Raw genomic sequence first — 23,820 nt, 5'->3', positions numbered from 1 at the left:
AGCATTACATCGAATCGCATTTTCAGCTTCTTTAACAAGCAGTGTGGAGAGGGACAAAGCTACCACTGTCGTATCGCGATACCTCGGTCCCCCATCAGCTGTTAAGTGACACTGGAGATGAGGCAACATGCAGTATGGATTAGGGAAGACATAGTAAGTCAATTTTTTGTTTGGGTATCAATCTTCTCTCCTCGAAGCCGCCAGCAGTTCATCACCGTTCTATGCCGCTTTCTGATCCATAAGCGCCATAATCTCGTCTTCTTCATCCCCTTCACCAGCCCTCCTCCTAGCCTCCCTCTCAATCCCAACTCTGGTAATCATACCACCAGCAAGCATCCCAGTCTCTTTGACCCCTCTAACCCACCCCTCAAGACTCCTCATCCCCACGACAAGGAACCCGAGCTCCTCCCTCTCGACATCGAAAACCTCCCACCACGCCACCTCAGGCATCTTAGCCCCAGCCTCCCGGGCGGCGATATATACTGCCGCCGTCGCGAGCGCGTTGGGCTGGTGCGTAAGATACAGCATCTGCGGGCTCAACAGCGCCGTGTTGAGGTGCGCGACCACCCGCCCGGCCACCTGCGCCCTCGGCTTCCCGAGGAAGTCGAGCGCCTGGAGGTACGTCACGGCCAGCGCGTGCGGCAGCGCCACGGCCGTGTCGAAGCCCAGGGCCCAGAGGATCCGCGCCTCGGCGGCCAGCATCCGCGTCTGGAAGGCGGCGTACTCGCCTTCTGTCTGGTAGTACGTCGTCGGATCCGGGCGGGGGCGCTTCTTCGGGTCGTCGTCTGGTGGCTCGCCGCGGAAGAGGGTGGAGGCTGGGGAGAGGAGGTAGGCGTATACGTTTGAGACGTCTCGCGTTGAGCGTGGGACGGGGCCCATTTTGGCGACTAGGTAGAGGGCTGCGGCGGAGACGTCCTGGAGATCTTGTTAGTGGAAATTGAGATGTTGTATGGAATGTGTTGCTTGCGACTCACGCTGAATTCTCCTGCCATTGGCGACTCGACGAGCCAGTATCGCGCCAGCAAGACGTTGGCCTGTGCCGTTGTCGATTGCGGCAGGTCGAGTAGCACACCGGCAGCCTGTGTTAGGCACTGCGTCGCATAGAATATGACATCCTGGAGGTCGGCCGGTAGTGAGCTGAAGGAATTGCGCTTGTAGAGCTGCTCGGCCGTCGCCAAGGTGTTGGTCATATGCGCCATGGTTTGCGCCCTCTATGTGCCGTCGTCTCGGTGGCCGTTTCACCTTGTAAAGATAGCAATCGTCAAAAAACCGTCGTCGCAAGGCTGAAAAAGAGTGTTGAAGTTCCGAGGTTGCTGGGATTCCGGTGTCCCTATTGGTCAAAGCTGAGAGCTGTCAGGGTAAGTTAGGCGCGATGTCTGCCGCGCGTGTGTCGTCACTTTTTCCCAAGGAGAGACAGAACCCGGCCGGAAGCAACTGGAGGCGTACCTTACTTCTGTGTTTAGGTGCGCTGGCCCGAGCTTCTTCTTCCAGGTTGCGACCAGAGGACGTGGGGACGCTAAGCCGAAGCGGAGGATGAGTGGGGCTGCGGTGCTTCGCGGGCTTTGGGTAGGCTCTGTGGCCCTCCGACGTACCTGAGGCTTTGAACTGCGGTGGTTACGAACCAATTCAAGGCAGCTGCGTGGAGAAAAGGTCCCCCGGCCTTCTGGACATCACGCTCGCATCCCGCCTCAGCTTGCGAACGACACGACAGCGATTATACGGACCATCATCTACACACCCGGACCACTATCCTCCGGCCCACGACAAGCACTGTTGCATTCCGACACCGATCAATGGATGGGCTCGTGTGCCGAATCCCCAAATAACCATCTACACCCGTTCCCTCTTCCCCGCATCGGCTTTGTCGGCCAGTCGTGATCCGTCCACGCAACCCGACGACATCATCGATCGCACGCCTTCGCAGACGACGAACAACGACGACAACGAGACCGCCGTAGCCATGGATTACAGCGCCTCTATCCACGAAGAGAGCGGCGCATCGCCCTGGGGAAACTCCCCAGGCTCCTCGCCCCGGCCCAACCAGACCAACTTCTCATCTCTTGGTGCTGACCTCGGCGGCGACCCGGCTGGATCCCCCTTCAACTACTCACCGAGTCCCGGCAACGCAACGCCGCAAGACCACCAGGAGGGCTTTGGCGGCGAGCAGCAATACAGACGACCAGACACCGCAAGCAGCACCCAGTCGACCACCGAGGTGGAAACACAGGAGTCGAGGACCGAAATAGGCTCAGAAGCCCGCTCCAGCGGCGATGGTCCGGGACCTGAGCTGCCTCAAAAGTCGCAGGAACAGGGTGGCCCCGCGGCCGCGGGCGGTCAGGCTCAACAACAGCCGCGCAAGCCTCAGCAGCCTCAGTTCAGGCTACAGGCCAAGATCACCGGTCTCGAGCGCACCGGGAAGAAGGACCCCATCTTGCGGTTCGATGTTCATGTAAGGAGCAAACCCCCCTGTGCGCTGGAAGGTGATTGCCTAACACGCCGTAGACCAACCTCCCACGGTTCCGCACTACGCAGTACCGCGACGTACGTCGTTTCCATTCCGAATTCGTCAAGCTTGCGGAGCACCTGATTTCAGCCAACCCGGAATGCCTGGTACCTACCGTACCGCCCGCCGTAACTTCGGCCGGCGCTGGCACGGACGAGGACGAAGCCCGTGTTAAGGCTCTATTACAACGGTGGTTCAACTACGTGTGCAGCAACGAAGTCCTTATGAGGGACGATGAGATGGTCCTCTTCGTTGAGAGCGATTTCGGTTACAGCCCCATGGTAAAGATGAAGCAGCCGGCGACGGGTGTGCGCAGAAAGATCCTGAAGCAGTTTGCTCCCCCGCCTGACGACACTCCAGAGCTCCAGGAGGCTCGTCCGATTGTGAAGCTCTTCTACCTTGGAACCATGGATGCCGGCCACAAGGTCGATAAGCTCGTCAAGTCTCGTCGAGGTAGGTCCAACGTCAATCCTTCCCAACAACGCGCGGGCATTTGCAGGTCTGATATCATCTAGGTCTGGGATTGGCTGAATCCGACTTTGGCGTCAAGCTCGGCTCCATGCATATCCAAGAGCCCCATCAGGGTCTCGCCAATGCCTATCGTAAGTTGGGCAAGATCGTACAGACCGTCGGTGATTACCACGCTGCGCAAGCTACTGCGGAAGCTACCACCATTGGTGATCCTTTCCAGTACCACTCCCAGGACTCATTTGTGGTCAAGGAGTCACTCACAAATCGCCAAATCCTCATTCGCGAATTCCTCCAGGCACAAGAGAACACACGTAGCAAGCTCAATGCTGCCGATCGTCTGAAGGCGAGCTCCAACGTAAGGCGCGAGAAGGTCGATGAGGCCATTACGGCCCTCGATGACGCCCGCCAAAACGAGACCTACCTCTACCAAAAGACGACTCGTGTCACGCAAAATCTCGTACAGGAGCGCCGAAAGTGGTTCGCGAGGACTGCAGCGGACCTTCGGCTCAGCATCAGAGAATATGTCATTCGCGAGATTGAAGCTGAGCGACGTGCTCTCGCCGTCCTCGAGAGCGTAAGACCAGACATCCGCGCCATTGACGCATCTGGCGGTCTGAGTCGACTGGGACGCGAGGCTCACCCTCCCGTCAGAAGGGCCAGCGTGGCAGCCAGCCAAGGTCCCAAGGGTGATGCATGGAGCGGTGTTCCACGACGTACCGACACGCTCAACCGCAGCGTGTCTGGCAGTCTTATGGGCGTCCCCGAGGACGGTGAGGGCGACGACAGCCAGGGTGCGGGGCAGAACAAGGGCCTCGGCGCAGCGGGCGGCCGGGCGAGCCTGTCCGGTGTGGCAGAGGAGGACGACGAGGACCGAGTGGATGCGAGAAACGCGGCGAGCCGATTGGCGACCAGCACTTTCTGATCGCGTCGACCTTTGTTTGCGAGGTGCGGGTGAACGGGCGATGCCGCTCCTCGGAGGGAGGGGAGGGGAGGGAGGAGGGGGGGAAAGATCCTTGGACCGAGACCTTTTTGTACGGAGGGGGGGCTTTCGGGGCAGGCACTTTTTTTCTCTCCCAAAAAAGCTCGTATGATGTGTAATGCTGTATCCGTCCTGTTTGTGCTCCCATACACATAGATTCCCAAAGTATGAGCCTTGCCTTTTTTTTGTAATTCTTGATTCTCTCCTCTGCATTTGACTAGGTATGCGCGATTGTATCCGGCGCGAGCTTGATTCGCCTGCTGTTTGTGAGAGACAACATTGGAGAGAAAGGTCTCGTTTGGGGGTGGCATATGGCGATGACTGACAGGACGCAGCGTCACGATGGAATTCTTAATGGATGACTCGGCGTGCGTGTGCCGGTGGCGGTAGGCGGTGAAACGTGACTCTACCTACCTTGAGGCACCTTGAGTGCACCTCGAGGTTGAGGTAGGCTGAGGAAAGTATCTTGATTGTGACGCAAAAGCAGAGCAAGAGCAACATGTAATTGAAGGTGGGTGCGTTTTTCGCAGCCATTCACATAAAAGACACACCGAGAAATGCACCAGGGCATGTTGTGCTTCCCATGCGATATCTTTCTCCTTCACCCACTTACTGTGTCGTCGTCATCCGTCTTGTAGCGGTTGCAGTAGAGGCACATGGTAAAATCGTATATAAACTGCGAAAAACACATGCGTGTGGCAGATGTCGTGTTTCCCCTCGCTCACCGACTCAATGAATCAGATCCCGATTCCACCCCCGATTTCGGCTTCCGGGGGGTCTCAATGTGTCTTTTTTTGGTCTGCCAATGCTCGGGAAGTGGACGTTGCTGTCTGTTGGCTTGGCTTGGATTTGATCGATTGGCGGTGAGGTGTGTGAGTCAAGGTATGAAAGGCAGGCTATATTATACGCCCGGGGGAGTTACGCGGATGCGGATGCGGAAGCGCAATGTGGGTGTGTGTAGGTGAGTTTTATTATAGTACGGCTGCTGCTGCTGCTAATGGGTGGTAGATTGGCTGAAATGCACATGCTAGCTTCGCACTGGAAAAGGGGGACAAGATTCACATGTTGCTTCGTTGATATAAGGTAATTGAGCGACGATTGAGGCGGTGGCTGCAGGTAAGATGTCTTCGATTTGATGGTGGTGTTCTGTTCGTAGGTTGTTCTTCTATTGGGCACCCAGACGCCTCCGACCATTTTGAGTGGCCCCTCCTCCTCCTCGCATCATCCACGACCTAATTACCTCTTCAGAAAGAAATTTGCTTGTGTTTAGTTCTCTGGGGTAGAGAACCAATCGCTGTCTGGATTCAAGGAACTTACATTGGCTGATGAAGTCCTTTCCAGCGGTCTGAGAATTGTCTTGGATGTATCGTGCCATGGCGATATCCCTATGCAATGTAGTTGACCGTTGAAACTCTAAAGGCATGCCGAGGAAGCTGAATGCAGCTGATCGGGTCTCATAGTGCTTTTCAGCTTATTTGGGCATTGGTACTTCTGCCCCCTACCCGAAATATGCAGCGTTTCCGCGTTGCCAGACCAGCTAGACTTTCCTGTTCACTAAATTACGGCGAAAATCCGGCGGCCTGACAGACGCTGTCTGTCAGCGTCGGTTTCTGGAACGGAGGCGTCAGCCGGTTCTCTCTTTCTAATTTATCTGGCATTTTTGTCAGCGATGCGAGCCGTGTTTCACTTTATTCCAGAGATCCGGTAGACACCCTCGCTGATATGCCTGAGCAGACGATGTACATGCGGAGAGGCCATGGCCTAGTGAGGTCGTATCGAGCTATGCTCCCCCCAGTCTTCCCATTCGGCTTTTGGGATGGAAAACTTCCATCGAGATCAATAGCCGTCTGGAAGCAAGGTCATTACTCGGCAACTACGTCGGCAGGTGTCAATCCAGACATCCGTCTGCCCTGGAGCTGAAGCCTGAGGTTTGGAGAAAATCGCCGGTAATGGAATGATTCCAGGCGCCGCTGGCAAGTGACCCTCATCGTCAATACTGCAATGACTCGATTCCATGCGGCTCAGAAGAGAAGAGTCTCTGTCTTAGATATGTCAAGGCCGTCCATTGGTAGATCGGACAACAATTCCGTGGACCGTGTTAGTTGTTATAGCTGCTCTCCCTGGTGATATCAGAGGACTGACCAGACTTTCGTCCCGAGGCTGCTCACGCTCGTCTTCGGCGACATCATTGTACCAACACCTTCCCATGAGATGACGTGACGGGCTTCTCTCTTCTTCTTTCGCATACCGAGAAGAGGACGGCCTGCTCATCAGTATCACGTACACCCAGGTAAAGCCTCGCGCATGGGTTCTCTTCAGGCAGACATGACGAAGAGCTCCACTCGACACTCCTTTGCATAGGCCCTGGGTAATGCCATGCGTTCCGATTGCGTGAGCATGCAGGGTTTCTCCGAATTGGAAAATTGTCTCCAATTTTTGTTTCGCAGTGCGTATCTGCTGGCCACCGTTGAATGTGATACCCAAGCAGCCTGCGGTTGCGGATATGCGAGATTCTTGACTCTTTCAATACTAAGCCCTGACTGAGTCGTCAGACAAACCAGCTCCTGATTCATCCCGCATCTGCCTCACAGCAGAGAAGTAGATCTTGCCGTGTTGAGGATTGCAATGCCGGCTCAGGCTCTCCGTGTGATAGTACACTTGGAGATCACTCGTTTGGGGTTCAGTAGAGTAGTGAGTGTGCTTTCAAACATCTGGCGCGCCTCAGAGATGCGGGCGCCGTACATGCTAGTGCTATCCACGGGAACAGTAGCTGGGTGATCATTGCAGCTCTCGAATGTATCTCCAAGTTTGCTGAGCCCAGAAGATGACGTTGATGTCTCGCACTGGTCCTTGCCATCAAGAGAACCACTTTCGCGTCCATGCAGGAAAATGTGTACGATTGGCATTGAGTTTGAGTCGATCAGCTTCAAACGACTTTATCCAATACCCATGACTTTTTGGTCAGGCGAGGTGTAGCCAGGGGCTGCGACTCAGTTACTACGCCATATCAGAACAGGCGGCATTGCCACCAACTGTGATATGCCAACTCTCTTTTTGCAGATGCTTCGCCGTTGAGGCAATACAGCCTATGCAAGTTAGAAGGCCGCAGTCTGTATCATTAGTCTGACTTGACAAATAAATGCAGTGGCCGGAATCCGGGCAGGGTTTTGCGTGCCGACTGCGGATGCGTCAGGAGTTGCGGATCAGGATAAGGTACGGTCATCCATGTATTTTAGGTAGTCATGGGCTTTCGAGGACTTACAAGGGCTGGGGTCAGGACCAGCCATGCGCAGCGCCTCGCTATAGGACCGGTAAAATGGAGGTGCACATGCAGTGTATCCGCATACCAGCAGTCGGAGAACTTGGACCCAACCACTCGATCAGATTGGCGCAGACTCGAGCGCTAACAGAAATCAGGTAAAGGAGCAGCAGTTGCAGTGCCTTCGATATACGCTGTTATAGACGTTTTGGTCGATGCAGTGATATCAAACTGAAGTCGAGGCCCGAGGAACGCTTTCTGGCACCGAGGGCGTCACGATGAGAAGGCCTTTCCGGGACCGGTTCAAGAAAGTACTGAATTCTTGGAGGACGCATTGCTTCCGACATGATCTGGTTCGGCCGGTTAGAGCCTCGGCATCGTGTTCTTGTGCCGTCTTTTGATACTAAAATCCATTGTTGCAAGGATAGGTGTAGGCAAGGCCCTTGAAGGCCCCGTCAACTAAGCCGGGGTCCACCAGATGGGGCCTGCGGTCCATGTCCCTCCCCTCAGAGGAATCCACTGGGGGTCTTTGCCGCCGCGGCCAGGGGACCGGAGGGCATACCATCACAGCGGAGCCTGACGTGCAGGATTGAGTGCGCAGCTCAATCTGAGGATATGAGCTCTGTGAAGATACTTGGTGTTCAATAGGTTTTTGCAACCGCTGGGAGCAAGGCGCAATAATGAAGTTCCCATATCCATGACAAGAGAGAGCAGCTGGTCAACAGCGGCTGTTCAGCAGTGTCTCTCTAGCTGTTAACTTGCTGGTCTTCTTAAGCGATCGACGGAGAAAATGGTTCGATGTCGCGAACCATGGCGCTTCGCTAGCTGGGACGGGTGATGGCCTTCAACGACCGGCAGCGTCCTCATTCCGCGGAACGAACGGGATGTGCGCCACCGTCGGCTAGGATAGGGAACGATAGATGCGCAGCCGTGCCGTAGAACATATGCCAGAAGAGAGTGATGAGGGATGGGCGGTCTTGAGCACCAAAGCTGTTGTAACTTGTAAAGGCGGTAGCTCTAATTCTAGAACGTATCCGACGGCTGGTTGATAGGACGGTTCGGCCAAGACGATGGAATGCAGGCGGCAACAACAACCATGCAGCGTCGTACGTATGTGGCCGCGGAGGGAGGGAAGCTCAATGTGCCAAAGCTGCAGATTCGCTCCATTTCAGGACGAAAGGTTTGACAGAATGCCATAACGTGTCTTCGAGGGGAACCGAAGGTGCTGAAGTACGGACGGATGAAGGCGGGCGGCACTGAAAATGTGCAGCAGAGGAATGGAAAGAGGTACTCCGTAGGGAGTAGAGGATGTAAGTAGACAAGGAAGGTCCCTGCCTTGGCACCCCGCCATCCGAACTGTTGCGTGATTATGTAATTTCGAGGAAATCACGAAGGCGCCTTATCCGAACCTTCTCTTCCTTCAATCAGAAGATCGGTGCACAGAAATCAGAAAGTGCAAACTTGGAAGAGAGGCAACCAGGGATCGTGAGAGGCAAGAGGGAAACCTAAAAAGTCAATCTTTGGATTTCTCTGCAATTCTTCCTTACCAACTACTTGACTTAAGCTATCTTGGACTCGATCACACCTTAATCTGCCTCCGTCGATGCAAATTCGAAGTTTACGACATTTCGCCTGCTCTACTTTAGTTCTAACTACCAAATTCGCATGTCACTCAGCCTTTACCTTACCTCTTTACTTATTCAAATTGCGTTGAACTTTTATCGATGGAACATGTCGCCTCATTGGCCACACAAAGATGCTCAATCCTTCGACCGCCGAGCATCCGACTGGACCCCCCCCCCCCTGGCAGGATTCTACGCACTCAACGAGGGCCACGAATCGGTGCTTCGTTGCGAATCTCGTGCGGAACTCGAACCTCAATTAGCCAACTATGTCGTTTCTCAGTGCCCTGCCCTGGTCAGAGGTCTCCTCTTTCTCACCGTCTATCTCCATATCCATTCTTCCTGCAACTCTGGCACATCTAACCAGGGCATTCATCGCCTCATCTTGGGTTCATTGTCCATCATCTGTCGCAATTCATCCGCGATTGTCCCGTCCCATCTGTCCCTCGGAACCCTTACACGCAAGATCATGGTACGGATACAGGCGCAGACAAAGTAGTTTTGCCTACGGCATCTTCCTTGTTCACCACACCTGCTCATTTCCTACCCTCCATCAAGAGCCATGCATCCCCGTTGCCACAACTGTCCCCCCTCCCGGCTCTCCCCTCCCCTCCTACCCCTCCCATTGACCCCTGTCGTGGTCCATTCTGTTCCGGGCCCTCACTCCCGGGTACCTCACCGACCATACCTTAACTGTCCACTTGGCTCAATATCCCAGTCCGCGCATGCGGCCGTTCCACAGAGAGCGAGAGACAGAGACAGAGAGGGAGGCAAACCTACATTTTTTCCTCTTGCGATTCGCCATCGTCATGTCTTCGTGCTCGCTCTGTTTACCTTCAGGCTCCTGACTAGCCTCACGACCCAGGACAGGTATAGCCCGTCACCGCAACCTGCGACACATGCAGGCGAGGCACTGCATCTATGACTATCATGTCGAAGCCCCATGCATGCCGATATCTGTCACCGCACTGATGCCATCCAAGCCGTCCCATCACCAGCCGCTAGTTCCCCATTTGCTCGTTGAGCCCCCTCCATCTGTGCCATGCTTGGAGAGTTTCGGAAGTGGCTCAACAGGGGCCTACCTAGTCACCGCAAAAGGCGAAAAGTTACTTCCATCCGCCGTCCTGTTTTCCACCTGTCCAGCATCGTCAACCAATGCCACGACAATTTCACGCCCAGTGCGTACAGCTGCTGCCCAAATGCGGACACGTCCTGGCCCGACATGCTTCGTTCCTTGCCGAACCATGTACACTACCGCCCGGTATTGCCTACCCATCCCTACTCTGTTCCCTTTCATCTCTTCGCCTCGCAAGCCAGTACGATACCGGCCAAGGTTTGTGCTGCTGCCGAACGCTGAGGTGGCTCCGTCGCTAGATGTCTCTTGCATATGATTTCCCGAGATTACATGTACGAAGCTCTTAGCTTGGCTCCGATAACTGGTCGATGTTTGGTTGGGCGAACTTGGCCAACTCTCCCCATCATGGTCACCCTCGATAGGTATGCTCATGGCCCGTTGTCCATCCGTCTCCCCATTCACCCAAGATAGCCCCTTGCAACTTTGGTCTATCACCGATTGACACCACCAAGAGCATCATTCATCAGGACGTTGAGAGTGCCCGGGGGCCGGGCAAGCACGCAAGCCTATTTAAGGGGTGGTGGGGAGCAGCGGCCCCTCGCGCCAAAGTTTCTTCATAATTCCCTTTATCTCGAGTCTCCTGCTCTTCCGGTTATCATTTCATTCTGTCAAGTGATAATCTATTTCGCTCACCTCCATTTTCGCACGGGAATCGTATTAGCTTGGGTTCCTTACATCTTCATCCCACGAAATAACCCTGTCTATCCTCTTGTGGCCCCCCAATTACCCCCAAACTCCAAATACCAAAGCGAACCTATCAGTCCTCGAGACACCCCGCGCCGGTCCCCTCCCGTCCCTCATTCCCAGGACCCTCGCCCTCGTGTCTTTCAGCATATTTTGTGTTGTCGGCACCCCTCATCCGGCACTTGGGCCAATCCCACTCATCGAGCCCTCCCTATTAGGAAGTTAGGCCAAGCCCCCTTTGACACCCTAACCCATCATCCCACGCTTCACCCCACGCCGCCGGCGTCATCCAACTTCCATCATGGCCCCAGTCGCAACGGGTGAGATGGCACCAATGCACCTACCCGTCTACAAGTCAAAGTCTTGTTCAGTCACTGCGTCAGTCTTGTATGGTCCTCGAGACTTGCGATTGGTAAGTTCAACTTTCTTAGGCTCATGGTCATGGATTGTGACGTGGAGAATGTGGGCTCGTTCGTCACACGAGGGTTCCCCCACGTTGATCCTATTGCATCCCTATACCTGAATGTGTCAAAAGCCGCCCCGCCTTGGACATGTTAATTCTAACGACACTCGTACCCCTTAGGAGACGAGGAGCATCGAAGAACCGGTCGCCGGGGAGCTGCAGATTGCCATCAAGCGGACCGGTATTTGCGGGTCTGATGTCAGCTACTACAAGAAGTTCGCCAACGGCGACCTCTGTGCGTGTCACCCCCTCTCCCTAGGCCACGAATCTTCGGGAGAGGTCGTCTCTATCGGGCCCCAGGTCACGGGCTTCAAGCTGGGTGACCGCGTCGCTCTCGAGGTCGGCGTCCCCTGCGGACAGTGCACCATCTGCCGTAAAGGCAGATACAACCTCTGCAAGAAGATGAAGTTCCGGTCTAGCGCCAAGAGCGTGCCCCATTACCAAGGAACCCTCCAGGAACGAATCAACCATCCGGCGGCGTGGTGCCACAAGATCCCCGACCACGTCTCCTACGAAGCGGCCGCCCTCCTCGAGCCGCTCTCTGTCGCCATTCACGCCGTCAACAGAGCCGCGCCGGACCCCGGCTCAACGGCCTTGGTCATCGGCGCAGGAACCGTCGGACTTCTGACAGCCGCCATGGCGCGGCAAGCTGGCTGCTCCGAAGTTACCATCACCGACGTCGATGCCGGCCGCGTAAACTACGCCGTCGAAAAGGGCTTCGCCACCCACGGCCACGTCGTCAAGACCAACTCCGGCACCTCCACGCCAGCCGACCCGGGCGTCATGACGCCCGCCAGCATCTTCTCCGTCCAGAGCGTCCAGAGCAAATTCGACGGCGCGAAGTCCCTCGCCGCGGAAATCCTGGCCCTCACAAAGGTGCCCGAAGAACTCGACTCGGACGCCGAAGACGACGGCGTCGACGTCACCTTCGAGTGCACCGGCAAAGAGGTCTGCATGCACACCAGCCTGTACGCCACGCGGCCCGGCGGGAAAGTCATCATGGTCGGCATGGGCACGCCCGTGCAGACTCTGCCGCTGTCGGTCGCGCACCTGCGGGAGATTGATATCCTTGGCATCTTCCGGTACGCGAATACCTACCCGACGGGCGTCCGTCTGCTCTGCGCCAAGGGCAACGGCGGGCTTCCGCCTTTGGATGATATGGTTACGCACCGGTTCAAGGGGTTGCAGAACGCGTCAAAGGCGTTTGAGCTGGCGAGTCGGACGTTTGATGACGAGGGGAAGCTTGTGCTCAAGGTTGTTATCGAGGCTTGAGTTGGAGCCCCTCTTCTCTTGATGCGTAATTCCAAATTTGCATTTCTTTTTGGGGTTCGTGGTTTGCAAGTATGCAGGTTTGATTATAGATAGTACCATAGATTCTTTTCTTTCTTCTCCATTTACTATATTTTGGAAAGCAAGCGTTGGATAGTTTGACTAGGTGGTCATGATGATGATGAAGTTGATACCTACTTAGAGAGTAAGAAGGATCGTTGGGTTTACCGGGACACAAAAAAAACAAGAGAAAAGAGCATAGGTAGGCTGCAGGCTGAAAATAAAAAACGGATAACATGATAAACTATGATATTGTGACATATGAAAAAAAAAGTCAAACAAGAAAATCAAAAGGGAGGAGAGGATTTATCTTTTTGAGATACATGAGGAAGGTACGTCAATGAAGGAAGGGAGCGTGGACGTGGGAAGGCGCCGGTGGCGGCGATTGTGATTAAACATTAAGGTATGAGGCCCCGGTGGTCCAGTAGCTAAGGCAGTACCTTCCACATCCGGGACTACCCACGGATTAAATCTGAGCTCATGCAAATTCACTGATGGAGCTGGAACTGGAGGTTCAAGGAACCCACTGACATTGGTGTATCTTGACCAAAGAGTTTGTATTTTTTCGAGGGTTTTCATGCCCCTTGCAAGTGTCGTCATGTCTACATTATCCCCGAAACGCCTCCCCATGAATCCCAGATAGGCTGATGATGCGCGCAACCGCCGCCATAAAAGACTCTTCGCTCCCTTGACTAGTCGTCGACCGTTATCCCCTCTACATCATAATGTCTCCCGCGCCCGGGAGGTTGAAGCCGGAAGGGCCGTAGCTGGAGAAGTCGGCCGCCGCCGCACCGCCGCGGTTCCTGACACGTGCGGACTCGGCGATGCTGAACTTCTTGCCTAGGTCGCGCATGCCACTGATACTCTGCATGAGGTCGTTGAGACGTGACGTGATGGCGACCTCGTTCTCCTCGCAGAGTACCTCCTTTTCGAAGCCCTCCGCGTCAGAGGGAACAACGAGATCCAGCCGGTTCACGAGGGCTTGAATCTGGCGGAGGATGGTGTGAGATGGTGTAGTTTTTGCACCTGTGGTGGCGGATGCGGCGTCGGATTGGTCCGCCCCGACAAGAGGTTCGGCCGGCAGGCGCTCGAGGTAGGTTGTGATGAGGCGGATGCGGCCCTGAAGCATCTTGACAGCGTTCGCCTTGGCCGTGAGGGCGGCCACCATCTCTTCCTCTTCTGGAGACAGCTGGGCCTCTGTATCGTCGCCATCTGCGCTGTCGGCAACGACGACGCGACGCTTGCCGCCCGACTCAACGAGCTGAACCTTGGGCTTCGCAGTCTCCTTGGGAGCTTCGACGGCGGTCGCGTTGCCGGCACCGCGCGCAACATGGTCCATGCTGATCATCTCAGCCTCGCCCGTCTCTACCGTGTATGGCAGCTCGCGGAAGCGTAGCTTGAGCTTTGATTCTCCGTCATCCATCTTCTTGTCCTCGCCCTCAGCCTCGGCAGCCCTCGGGTCGTCTACCTCATAGTTGGATTCATAGATGGTCATGGGCAGCTTGCCGCCCACGGAATGAGTAAAGACTTCCTCAGGGTGGAAGCCGAGGAGGAGAGCCGACTCGTTGAATTCGGAGAGGAGCTGGTGGTGGATCGGGAGGATGGTCGGTGTCGGGCCTGTCACTGCGAGTAGAGTGTACCAGCCGACCAGGTCTAGGCTTCGGTCCTTGTGAACTGTCTTCACTTAGGGAGTGTTAGTCCAACGAAGGCGTATAAAATGAGAAACAGATGAGCTTACTCTGCTCTAGTCTTGCGCCGAAGCGTCCGGAGTCCAGAAGGTAGCCTCCTTCCACCTCAGATGCCGGTATTGTGTGACAATCAAACGCATGTTCGACAGTAATCTCGCGACCATTCTGCTGGCCGAGAAGGGCGCCGACAATGGGTCCTTGCTGCGACCGCAGAGTATGACGGGTGATGTAGTCGGATATTGTGAGGAGGACCAGAGGGTGGAGGATTGCCTGGAGCTCCGAGGACTTTTGGTTCGAAATGAGAGGGTTCACGTCGGAGGAAGCCATGGCTGACGCTTCTCTGGCCGTCGCCACAGGATGTCGGATTTTCTACTCGATTGTTGAGACCATACGAGGCGGTCAAGGGAGGGACGATCTGGATCGAAGACCTTTTGCTTGGTGTTTGTCTAAGTCAGTGGCGCTTGCTGTTGTTGCTGCAGGTACAGTTGCAGATGTGTGGTTCGTCGCTCGGGGAAGGTGTCGGTGGTGGAGGTGAAGCTGCCTTGAGGCTGCCCCGCGATGTGGGGAAGGCATGGTCCACAGACCGAACGGGAGCTTAACATGACGAGAGGCTGAGGCAAAGAGTCAAGCCACATGCTGACTGTTCCAATCTGTGACCAATCAAAGCAAGGCGGGTAGCTTGGAAGCTATGGTGGGGCCTACTTTGCTCACTGTAATTTTCATGAACTGAGGTGAGGTGCTCTGTACCTCTGTACCAATGTACCACTCTTCATCAACAGCATTCTTGGTGTAGACAGAATGAGCACTATTCATTGCGATGAGGTATTCTGTTCAAATTCATTCCAGCTTGGAGTAACTTGCACTATCATGGAGGCCAGGCTTGATGATGTCTTGTCATGTGCTGCCCATTTCAATCAGCGTCATTGACCCCTGCCTTGATAAGGTCACGAAGACACTAGATGAGTCCATAACTGGACAATGGAGCAAGTGCCTCAGATGAGAACGACCCCGGTCGCTTTCATTGTCCGAGCTTGTAACTTTATAGACAAGCAAGAGACCGACCCAATAGTCTCAAGGTCTTTCACTTTTGAGCAGCATTGATGAGAGCGCTGGCAGCTCTGCACACCTCCTTGAAGTCATGGTACCTTACTCACTTGGGCACCACATGCCGCCTTCCCTGCCAAGTGGCAATCTGCATCCTGGACCCGAGAAAAGTGGCATCAAGGTGCTCGTCACGGTACGCAAAACATTGTGATTTTCCTCTTCTTTCTGCCAGGCACACCAGGCTGGGATGGAATCCCACCGTACCAAAGAGAACGACTCAAAGGCAAACTGTGCAGCATGCCAACACTCTTCTCTTGGCTTCCTTCTTTGCTGTTCATGGCTCGCTGTTACTGGATGTGCTCAGCTGCCCCCGTCAACTCCAACATGTACCCAGCAGAGCCCGTTGTTGGTTGGCACAGGGTTCAAATATGGATGCTCGGCCGTTTTCTTATCAGCTAGCGGCGTTCCCTCATCTCATCGATGTTGCATCCGCTCCCGCTCCCGCATCCGCAAGACACACTCATCTCTCCCTCTTTTCCCCTCCATCACTGTCACTCTCTCATCGATATGGAAAGCTCCCACCACTATCTGGGCATGTTTCCCCCAGTCTATCCAACAGGGCTTGCACCATACCCACAACCTGTGATACCAGCGAAACGAGAGGATGACGACGTCCAATTCGTATCTTCCAATCCTGTCAAGAAGAGGAAGATCGGGGGCTATCAGCTGGTCACGCCACATTCCACCACAGACTCACCGGCGGCGGGGACTCCCGCCCCCATCAACAACCAGCCGTCCGAGCCCGCCAAGCCAATCTCTCAGCCGGAACGACGGGGAAGCACGGGCATGGTCGATCACTCAACCACGGCCCGTTTGCCGGACGTTGACCCGATGAGAGGATGCTCCATGCCGACTCCAGAGAGGGCCTGTCATTCCGAATCATTCTGGACTGCACCGTCTACTGGACCACAGTGCTCACCACCGGTGTCTCCCAAATCACTTCCCGAACATATTTCGCCTTCCATGCTCGGAATTGACAAGAATGATGGATCTGCACCTGTTTGCACGAGCGGAACCAACGATTCGGTGGTTGATGTTCCCGCGCCGATCCCGCCAGCTATGCTGTCGACCATGACTTCACCTCATGTGTATCAAGCGCAACTATCAGGAGAACAAGGTACGCCGAGTCAGATGCAAGCAGAGACCGAGAACCACGCTGAGACTGCAAAGGAGACACCCACGGCTCCCTCAATTCCCACAGCTCCCATGCTAGCTGGTATCACTGACCTGGGCAAGATTAACTCTATGCCCGCATCAGAAGCAGACGGCATAATTATCTTACAACAGACAGCTGAGTCTGTGTCAACGCTGAACCACTCTAATGCCGAGACGGAGTCGAAGAATGACCTTCGCACTCTCTTGGATCAGCAGGTATCCCTTCACAGTTCCAAGATCAACGACCCCCCTTTCCCCTTCCATACCCATACTCATCAAAACACACATACGTCAAAACCGCTGAATGCCGATGTTCACAACACCGCTCATGGCGCGTCGGATATCCAGACCGGGGCTTGCGCTGATCGCCCTGCGTCGGGAGCAAAGGCACCATGCCGTCAATGTGTGGAGGCGAGGTTGAGGCAGCAGGCTGCCAACATGACAGTCAACTCAGGCTTGCCAAACGGCACAAATGCATCTGCCCCCAGTCAGGCTCCCCTTCCGCCGTCGTCTCTGCAGCAACCTTGGACAAACCTCTTGGGACTCAATCCGTACCATAACGCGATGGCTGGGGCCATGTACAACCCGCTCTTGCAACAATCCTTGATGGCTGGACCAGCTGGCCACTTTGCAGTCCATCCGCAACAGCCGCATCTCGGTGCCGGGATTCCTCCCCAACAGCCGGCGGGACACATGTTCCATCTCGGACCTACTTCCCCAGCCCCGCAAACACCGGCGTACGTCACGCAACAGCCGCCTACCCAAGCAGCCAAACCAGAAGCAGCAACCCTCTCGAAACCTCAGTCAACCAGAGTCCCCGACATGCAACCGACGACCAAACACATCATTGTCGACATCGCAGACACATGCCTCAACATGTTTCCATTCCAAGAGGTGGCGAAGCGACATAACCAACCGGAACAGAAGATACGGGACATATTCTCCGCCGTCATCCAGGTCCCGCTGCTCCGTTGTCCCACAGACAAGAGAAGGGCAGGCAAGCTGGGCACGGCTAGGGTCAAGGAGTTTACGCAGGCGAAGAAGGAAGTGCAGGCGCAGAAGGGGAACGCTGGCCAGCAGCAGATGAGGCAGGATTCACCAAACCAGAACCTGAGTCACATGCCGTATATGCCTTCGGCATGGGATGTTGCTCAGTTCATGGGGCCGAGCGATGTGCGTCTTGGGGCGTTGCCAAAGTATTCCCCGCCTTGGTGATGAAAGAGATGGATGTTCACCAAGAGGCCGCCTGGTTTATGGGAAGGGCAGTCTTTGATTCTTGTAGCTCATACCGAGGCTTAAGAGGGGATTTAGTGTAGGAGGCATCTTGAGATTTTTGTATCTATACCCCCATTTGCAATTTCAGTTCAATTTTATTTTCAAATTCCTGACCTTGTCTCACTTCCAAGATCATTCCATGCATACCATCACAAATAACCTCACCATTTCATTCACGGGAAGGCAGACCAGGCCACTCGACATCCCCACCCGCCTTCTCTCTCACCAAACTCACCACAAAGTTCCGCTGGCGTAGCAGCAGCGTGTGCTCGAGCATGGCGCGCCGAGCCCGCCGCATGCCGTCCTCGTCACCGGCAGCATCGGCCCGCATGTACTCACCCATCAGCACGGCGTGCTCAGCCTCGTGCCGCGCGCGGTTCTGAGCGTAGCTTGCGGGGCGGTGGCAAGCGGAGCAGCTGTCGTTGAGGAAGACGGGCTGAAGCTGGGGTTGCTGCTGCTGCTGGCAGTGTACGCTGTCGCAGTTGATTGAGTGAGTGAAAATTGTGTGGCCGCAGGACATTGTAGTTTGGATACCTTGACACATTTTGGTCTTTCTTTTGGAGGCGCGCTTCTTTACGTTTAGGAATTCTTGATCGATTGGAATTTGAAGCTACTGGTTCTCAGCTGGAGGACATGGGCTATTTGTATCACTGTTATGGTTCTTCATTGTTCTTGTTCAGTCGGTATCTGGAAGCTATTCTCAGTGCGCGTTCTTTGTTCCAGCTCACGAACTTGGATGTTGAACAGAATCCATTGTGCGAAAGCTTTTCCTCTTTGTCTGAGCAGTGGCAGGAGCCTGAAGCTCGCAACTGGCAGGGGACCTCGTGGCGACCTCCCCATGTGTAGTAGGGACGCAGGGATGAAGTCTTCCCCCCTGCGCGGCAAACCCCCATTTCGAACCACGGGATCCAACATCCCAAGGCCTAAAACGGTTACGTGGTAATTAACACATCGGCATTTCTAGCCGGCCAAAACTACAAACTCAATCTTGTTCATGGGTACGACAGATATCGTCCCTTGATAACCCGGCACACATCTCGCTTCCGCAAAGAGCGCAACTTATTTTCCCGCTCCCAGATATCTCAAACGGTGGCAAGATTGATCAAGGTTGTTTGTGTCTATCAGCGAATAGGATCGCTTGCCGAAACAGCCCCATGAGAGTCAATATTTGCCCACCAATGAGCGGTGACGAGGTAGAAGCAACACAGTAAGGAGTACTCCATACCGGCTGGAGATTGCCGTCGGCCCGGCGCCTGTGGTTTTGCGTGTTTTTGGGTGAGGGATGTTTGCGAAGCGTATATCCGCCGTTTGTATGCATGTACATGGAATGATGCTCACAACGTCTAGCGAACTCGTCCTTGGGGGAGCTATGCGTTGAGGATATACCCCATGACGCGATGCAAATCCCCCGCTGTCTTAGGGAGCCTTCCATTTCTTGCTTTGACGGTGGAAGGTGTGTGGGAAAGAAGATATGAATTTGTTACTGACCTGATGATTCGCATGCTTAGAAGTTCGCATACGGGGCCTGGTGAGGTTGCAGCACACTATGCAGGCGTTGGTGTGTTCTACCGCGGACTGAAGTCTACTCAGTGAGAGGGATCCGAAATCAAAAGGATGTCGAGTTCATCGAACTTACAAGATGCTACAAGCGCGACCCCGGTCTAGCCTACACCCAGGCTGCCGACCTAGACGGCTCCGGCTTCCTCGCCGTTTTTCGGCTAGAGTCTCACCCGGCCGCTTATTTCGGAGCACCGTGACTTGACGTCAAGTGAAGATTTACCCCACGGAGCGGCGCTCTGATCTTTGGTGGGGGTGCTCGGACCCGAGGATTCCGGACTCCGGTGTGAGACGGGAACACGGGCGGGTGGTCTCAACGAACGTTCGGGTACAACTAGCTCAGTGTCATTGACTTGCAGCTCGGCTCTGAATGACAATGTACAGAATGTGGGGTGGGTGTTTCCAAATGTGACGTTGGAGTTAACGTTGATGTTCCCCATGGGGAAAGCAAGAGTCATGAACCTGGTTTACTACATCATCAGAGTGATGCCTCTTTCTCTGAATTTTCTGCTTCTTGAGGGGAGATCGTGTCCGTGCCTGTATGAGATCTCCAATCAATCTTTCTTTAGGTAACGTTCCAGTAAACCCCGTCCGGTCTAAGAAGCCCACTCAGGGCCTTGAGATGACGCATGGTTGCCTTTGGTGATTTAATAAGGTCCATATCGCTCCCCCTCTCATGTTGTATGTTGTTTCACGCTGCCACGCCAGACCGCATGGAACGTGGACTACCCTTTCCTGGTCGCGTCAAATGTGGTCGCACATCAAAGGAAACCTCCCCTGTGGAGTTTTTACGGGGTGCATCGTCAATAGTTCAAGTAGCGTTCGAATTTTGTGCGAGCTTTTGATAAAGTTGAATGTTGTAATTTGCGACGGAAGGAGGTATCGAAAGGCATACTTTTTATCCATTATTAGGTAGTTATAGGACTTTTACCAGATGTCATCTCAGTTTCTGAGCCATCTCACCGGCCATGAAAGATCTCGATGCAACGCCAGATCCGACTACCGCAATATCCCGCCTTGGATCGGAGCCGTGTGCTGTCCGTACCTCCGAGACCCAATGTCACGTTCCATCGGAGACATCGGTGCGGCAACAGGGCATCCCACGGGTGCACGGATACAACAACGTCAGAAGAAAGAGGGCCGGAGCGGAGCCTCAGGGAAGATCCTTGTCATTGAGGACCGTGCCGGCGGGTGGCGCCGGATAAAGAAAGCTGGGGCAGACCCAGGTTCCTTTTGTCTCCTCTTTGGGGCGGATGAACGAATCACATTTCACGAATCTGACCTCAGGTCCTTAGACCAGGCACTCACTCACACTATTGCTAGATTCCTTCCCCTCCTCTCAGCATGACTGTGGGATACACTTGAATTCCTCCTGTTCCAGCGAGGGAGAAAAACTGGATAATGTGGAGAAGAATATTGAGGATCCTCAGCTTATCTTCTCATGTGCGATTTCCCCGCTCTGTCAGAACATGCTGTTACTATGTCCTATTTGGTAACAAGAAGACGAGGGAAGCTTGTTAGTAATATGGTACTCTAGTGGAAAACTTTCGAAGATAGGAAGGGCGGGGCAAGCCAAGCTTTCTCAAGATATTCAACTTCAACGTTGCCATGTTTTCGTGCCTGTCTCCCTATCTCGATGCTGCCTCTGGAAGTACCAGGTGTCGAGGACATGTTACAGTAGTTATAAGCCATAGAGGGTATTGGTCAAATCATCTTGCAATAAAAGAGACATGATTAGCTCGGGTTCACAGCATACGAGGAGAAAGACAATCACCCTATCGATCAACGAGCCAGGATATCGACAATGACTGCCGATGAACCTCGAGAGCTGCCTGACGATGCGTCACACACCGGAACCGGCGTCCAGCATGATCTCGAGGGTGGGAAGAACTCCAAGCTCATGAGTCTGTACTCGAATCCGTGGACACAGTAGGATCCGTCTAGAGTCCGACTACCCTCGTCGCAACAGCTAAAGTGTGCCCGCAGAATCATCCTCATTAGCTTCATCTGTTTCTGTCTACCTGGAGTTAGTAACCCTTCCTTCGTGTGACTGAGAGATCACAAAATCCTGACGCAGAAACTCTTATCCAGATGTATAACGCCCTCACCGGCCTAGGAGGTTCCGGTCAAGTCGACTCAACAGTAGCGGCCAACGCAACCGTCGCCCTCCTCTCGACGACGGCCGTGGCGTCCCTCTTCTTTGTGGGCCCAATCCTGTCCCTCGTAGGCCCGAAGATCGCTTTCCTCATCGGAGGCTGGACCTACGCCCTCTATAGTGGAAGCCTCTTGAACTTCAACCGTATGTTCTCCCCCCCTTCTCCCGTCTTTCCCCCTTGACAATACTTACAAAATGTAACCGCCCCAAAGACACCGCAAACGGAACCTTCGTTATCGCCTCTGGAGCCATCCTCGGCATCGGCTCCTCCTTCATATGGATCGTCCAGGGCGCCATAATGACAACCTACGTCCACGAGTCGCAAAAGGGCCGCGCCATCGCCGTCTTCTGGATCATCTTCAACCTCGGCGGCGGCGTCGGCAGCCTCGCCGCCTTTGGCCTAAACTTCTCCTCCACCACTGGCACCGTCAACGACGCGACGTACATCGCCCTCATGGCCGTCATGCTCTTCGGCTGGGCCCTGGGCCTCTTCATTTGCTCCCCGAAACGCATCCGTCTCGCGCAGCTCAGCGCCGTGACCGAGGCGGAGGAGACTCGCAATCGCTCACACGGCTCCGCCTCCGGCTTCGCCGCCAGGGCCAAGGGCCTCGTGACCATGACGACCACGACGCTATGCACCTGGCGCGTCGCCTGCATGCTGCCCCTCTTCTTCTGCGCCAACGTCTTCTACTCGTACCAGCAGAACGAAGTCAACGGCATGACCTTCACCCTCCGCACCCGCTCCCTCAACGGCGCCCTCTACTGGCTCGCCCAAATGGTCGGCGACCTCCTCATCGGCCTCCTCCTCGACCTGCCCGCGCTCGATCGCCCCGGGCGTGCCCGCCTCGGCTGGGCCGTCCTCTTCGTCACGGGCATGGCCATCTGGGGCGGCGGGTACCGGTTCCAGCGGTGGCAGGACGCGCGGCGGGCCCGGGGCCACGTGCAGGACGTCGACTACGCGCAGGGCGCGCCGGGCAGCGGCGCGAGGACGTCAGCCGCCGGACCCATGGTGCTGTATGTGCTATACGGGGCCTACGATTCGCTGTGGCAATCGTATTGCTACTGGCTCGTGGGCGCGCAGTCCAACTCGACGGGGCGGGCGGCGGTGCTGGTCGGCGCGTACAAGGCGTTCCAGGCGGCAGGCGGGGCCATGGCGTGGCGGATCAACGCCCAGCGGGCGAGCGCCATGGCACAGCTTGCGATGAATTGGGGGTTGAGCATGGGAGCTCTGGTGTTTGCCTTGCCTACTGTGTTGGCGGTGACGAAGAGCACTGGTGCTCTGGAGGAGTCTGGCGTAGGAGGGGTTGATGAGGAGGAAGCCGAGAAGGGGGCCCAGGGGAAGAAGATAGAGGGGCTGTAATGATCATGTGTTGGCAAGGAGAAAGGGAGATGTTCCATAGTATCCGCGTGTGAGTTTTCTTGGTTGTTGCTCTTTAGGTGTGCGATGTCTTGAGAGTGGGTGGTGAGATGAAGATAGTCATTATCTAGCTGAGCAAGGGAGGCCTGCAAGGCGAACTCCAGTATGCAGATGATCACACTTGCATAACTAAGCACTTGCTTGTCGACCGTCAGTACCCACGTCGAACTTCGTATAGTCTGAAGAGTTCTGTGCTCTGGGAGGTGTCTCGCAGGCTGGCCGGACCCAGAGCGTACAGTAGCATATGAGAACCGAGGAGGAAGACGATCGATTCAAGCATGTGCGTAAAGAGGAGAGGAGAGTTCTGAAACATATTTGGTGAGAGGGTTGACGTATTGAATCTAGATGTGACTCGGTTTCCATGCTTGTGAGTGTCTCTCGCGAGAGTGAGGCGATTGAGAATGATCCACGTCAAGACCACCCCGGGCGTCATGGGTGGAAGGAATCTGTCATCTCCTAATCTTTTATCTGGCTCTGACAAGATGTGAATAAATTACGCGAGGATTCGTAGAATCAGTAGGGCCATTGACGAGACTGGGCCAACGGCATGTAAGATGCTTGAAATTGAGCTTTAAGACACGAGGAAGTCTCCCTTGGGCTCTATACATCATCCATCTTTCAGACAACTTAGCCCCTTCACTTCAAGGATCAAAGTCCACGGTGCTCCTGACCTACATTACGCAAAAAGGATGGTGTCCCCTTACCCTTTCAGCCGTCGTCATTGAGACGGTACCAAGTGTGCCGGTCGTTATGATTTCATCGCCGTGTACGTACCGCTGCTCCTCGACCACTGTTTTTGGCCTTTTCATCGTATTCTAATATGTTCTTCTCCAACAGAGCCATCCACTCTGGCAAAGGGGGCACAGTCTCCCACAGAGCTGGTTCGTGTGTGGGCCACTCTGCCTTTCACTTCTCGAGCGGCCACGATCGGTGGTCGTGGATCATCTTTTTTACAACCCATACTTGGCCGACGTCAAAGTTGCACTGCACAACGGAGGAGCCTGCATCCCCGTCAGCAATATCT

The 23,820-nt window shown here is 54.8% G+C and overlaps 9 protein-coding genes across 9 annotated transcripts; 5 read left to right on the top strand and 4 right to left on the bottom strand.

Annotated features, from left to right (window-relative positions):
• Positions 1–219: 219 nt before the first annotated feature.
• CPAR01_04823 (cyclin domain-containing protein) lies at positions 220–1,199 on the bottom strand (the record flags this gene model as incomplete). The annotated part of the gene is made up of 2 exons (XM_060489103.1): positions 220–915; positions 975–1,199. 2 exons carry the CDS (start codon positions 1,197–1,199, stop codon positions 220–222), a joined length of 921 nt encoding a protein of 306 aa, XP_060353309.1.
• Positions 1,200–1,372: 173 nt separating this feature from the next.
• On the top strand, positions 1,373–3,896 carry CPAR01_04822 (PX domain-containing protein; the record flags this gene model as incomplete). The annotated part of the gene is made up of 4 exons (XM_060489102.1): positions 1,373–1,463; positions 1,632–2,449; positions 2,503–2,956; positions 3,019–3,896. 4 exons carry the CDS (start codon positions 1,373–1,375, stop codon positions 3,894–3,896), a joined length of 2,241 nt encoding a protein of 746 aa, XP_060353308.1.
• A 2,690-nt stretch (positions 3,897–6,586) lies between these two features.
• CPAR01_04821 (uncharacterized protein) lies at positions 6,587–7,924 on the bottom strand (the record flags this gene model as incomplete). Its single annotated transcript, XM_060489101.1, has 5 exons — positions 6,587–6,821; positions 6,952–7,039; positions 7,216–7,253; positions 7,301–7,356; positions 7,775–7,924. Coding segments are annotated over 5 exons (567 nt in total), but the record flags the coding sequence as incomplete, so codon positions are not given.
• Positions 7,925–10,954: 3,030 nt separating this feature from the next.
• CPAR01_04820 (alcohol dehydrogenase GroES-like domain-containing protein) lies at positions 10,955–12,388 on the top strand (the record flags this gene model as incomplete). Its single annotated transcript, XM_060489100.1, has 2 exons — positions 10,955–11,065; positions 11,237–12,388. The coding sequence occupies 2 exons, from the start codon at positions 10,955–10,957 to the stop codon at positions 12,386–12,388; spliced, it is 1,263 nt and encodes a 420-aa protein (XP_060353306.1).
• Positions 12,389–13,160: 772 nt separating this feature from the next.
• On the bottom strand, positions 13,161–14,460 carry CPAR01_04819 (signalosome subunit; the record flags this gene model as incomplete). The annotated part of the gene is made up of 2 exons (XM_060489099.1): positions 13,161–14,128; positions 14,184–14,460. The coding sequence occupies 2 exons, from the start codon at positions 14,458–14,460 to the stop codon at positions 13,161–13,163; spliced, it is 1,245 nt and encodes a 414-aa protein (XP_060353305.1).
• A 1,284-nt stretch (positions 14,461–15,744) lies between these two features.
• On the top strand, positions 15,745–17,607 carry CPAR01_04818 (uncharacterized protein; the record flags this gene model as incomplete). The annotated part of the gene is made up of 1 exon (XM_060489098.1): positions 15,745–17,607. One exon carries the CDS (start codon positions 15,745–15,747, stop codon positions 17,605–17,607), a length of 1,863 nt encoding a protein of 620 aa, XP_060353304.1.
• Positions 17,608–17,836: 229 nt separating this feature from the next.
• Positions 17,837–18,211, bottom strand: CPAR01_04817 (uncharacterized protein; the record flags this gene model as incomplete). The annotated part of the gene is made up of 1 exon (XM_060489097.1): positions 17,837–18,211. The coding sequence occupies one exon, from the start codon at positions 18,209–18,211 to the stop codon at positions 17,837–17,839; it is 375 nt and encodes a 124-aa protein (XP_060353303.1).
• A 1,642-nt stretch (positions 18,212–19,853) lies between these two features.
• On the top strand, positions 19,854–20,069 carry CPAR01_04816 (uncharacterized protein; the record flags this gene model as incomplete). Its single annotated transcript, XM_060489096.1, has 1 exon — positions 19,854–20,069. The coding sequence occupies one exon, from the start codon at positions 19,854–19,856 to the stop codon at positions 20,067–20,069; it is 216 nt and encodes a 71-aa protein (XP_060353302.1).
• Positions 20,070–21,028: 959 nt separating this feature from the next.
• On the top strand, positions 21,029–22,739 carry CPAR01_04815 (uncharacterized protein; the record flags this gene model as incomplete). Its single annotated transcript, XM_060489095.1, has 4 exons — positions 21,029–21,153; positions 21,211–21,250; positions 21,316–21,523; positions 21,592–22,739. 4 exons carry the CDS (start codon positions 21,029–21,031, stop codon positions 22,737–22,739), a joined length of 1,521 nt encoding a protein of 506 aa, XP_060353301.1.
• Between the last annotated feature and the right edge of the window lie 1,081 nt (positions 22,740–23,820).

The sequence above is a fragment of the Colletotrichum paranaense genome (genome assembly GCF_030867605.1).
Source record: "Colletotrichum paranaense strain IMI 384185 chromosome Unknown Scaffold_3.1, whole genome shotgun sequence".
Taxonomy (NCBI): domain Eukaryota; kingdom Fungi; phylum Ascomycota; class Sordariomycetes; order Glomerellales; family Glomerellaceae; genus Colletotrichum; species Colletotrichum paranaense.
The sequence above is the reverse complement of the archived record's forward strand: the minus strand, read 5'-3'. Positions and strand labels throughout refer to the sequence as shown.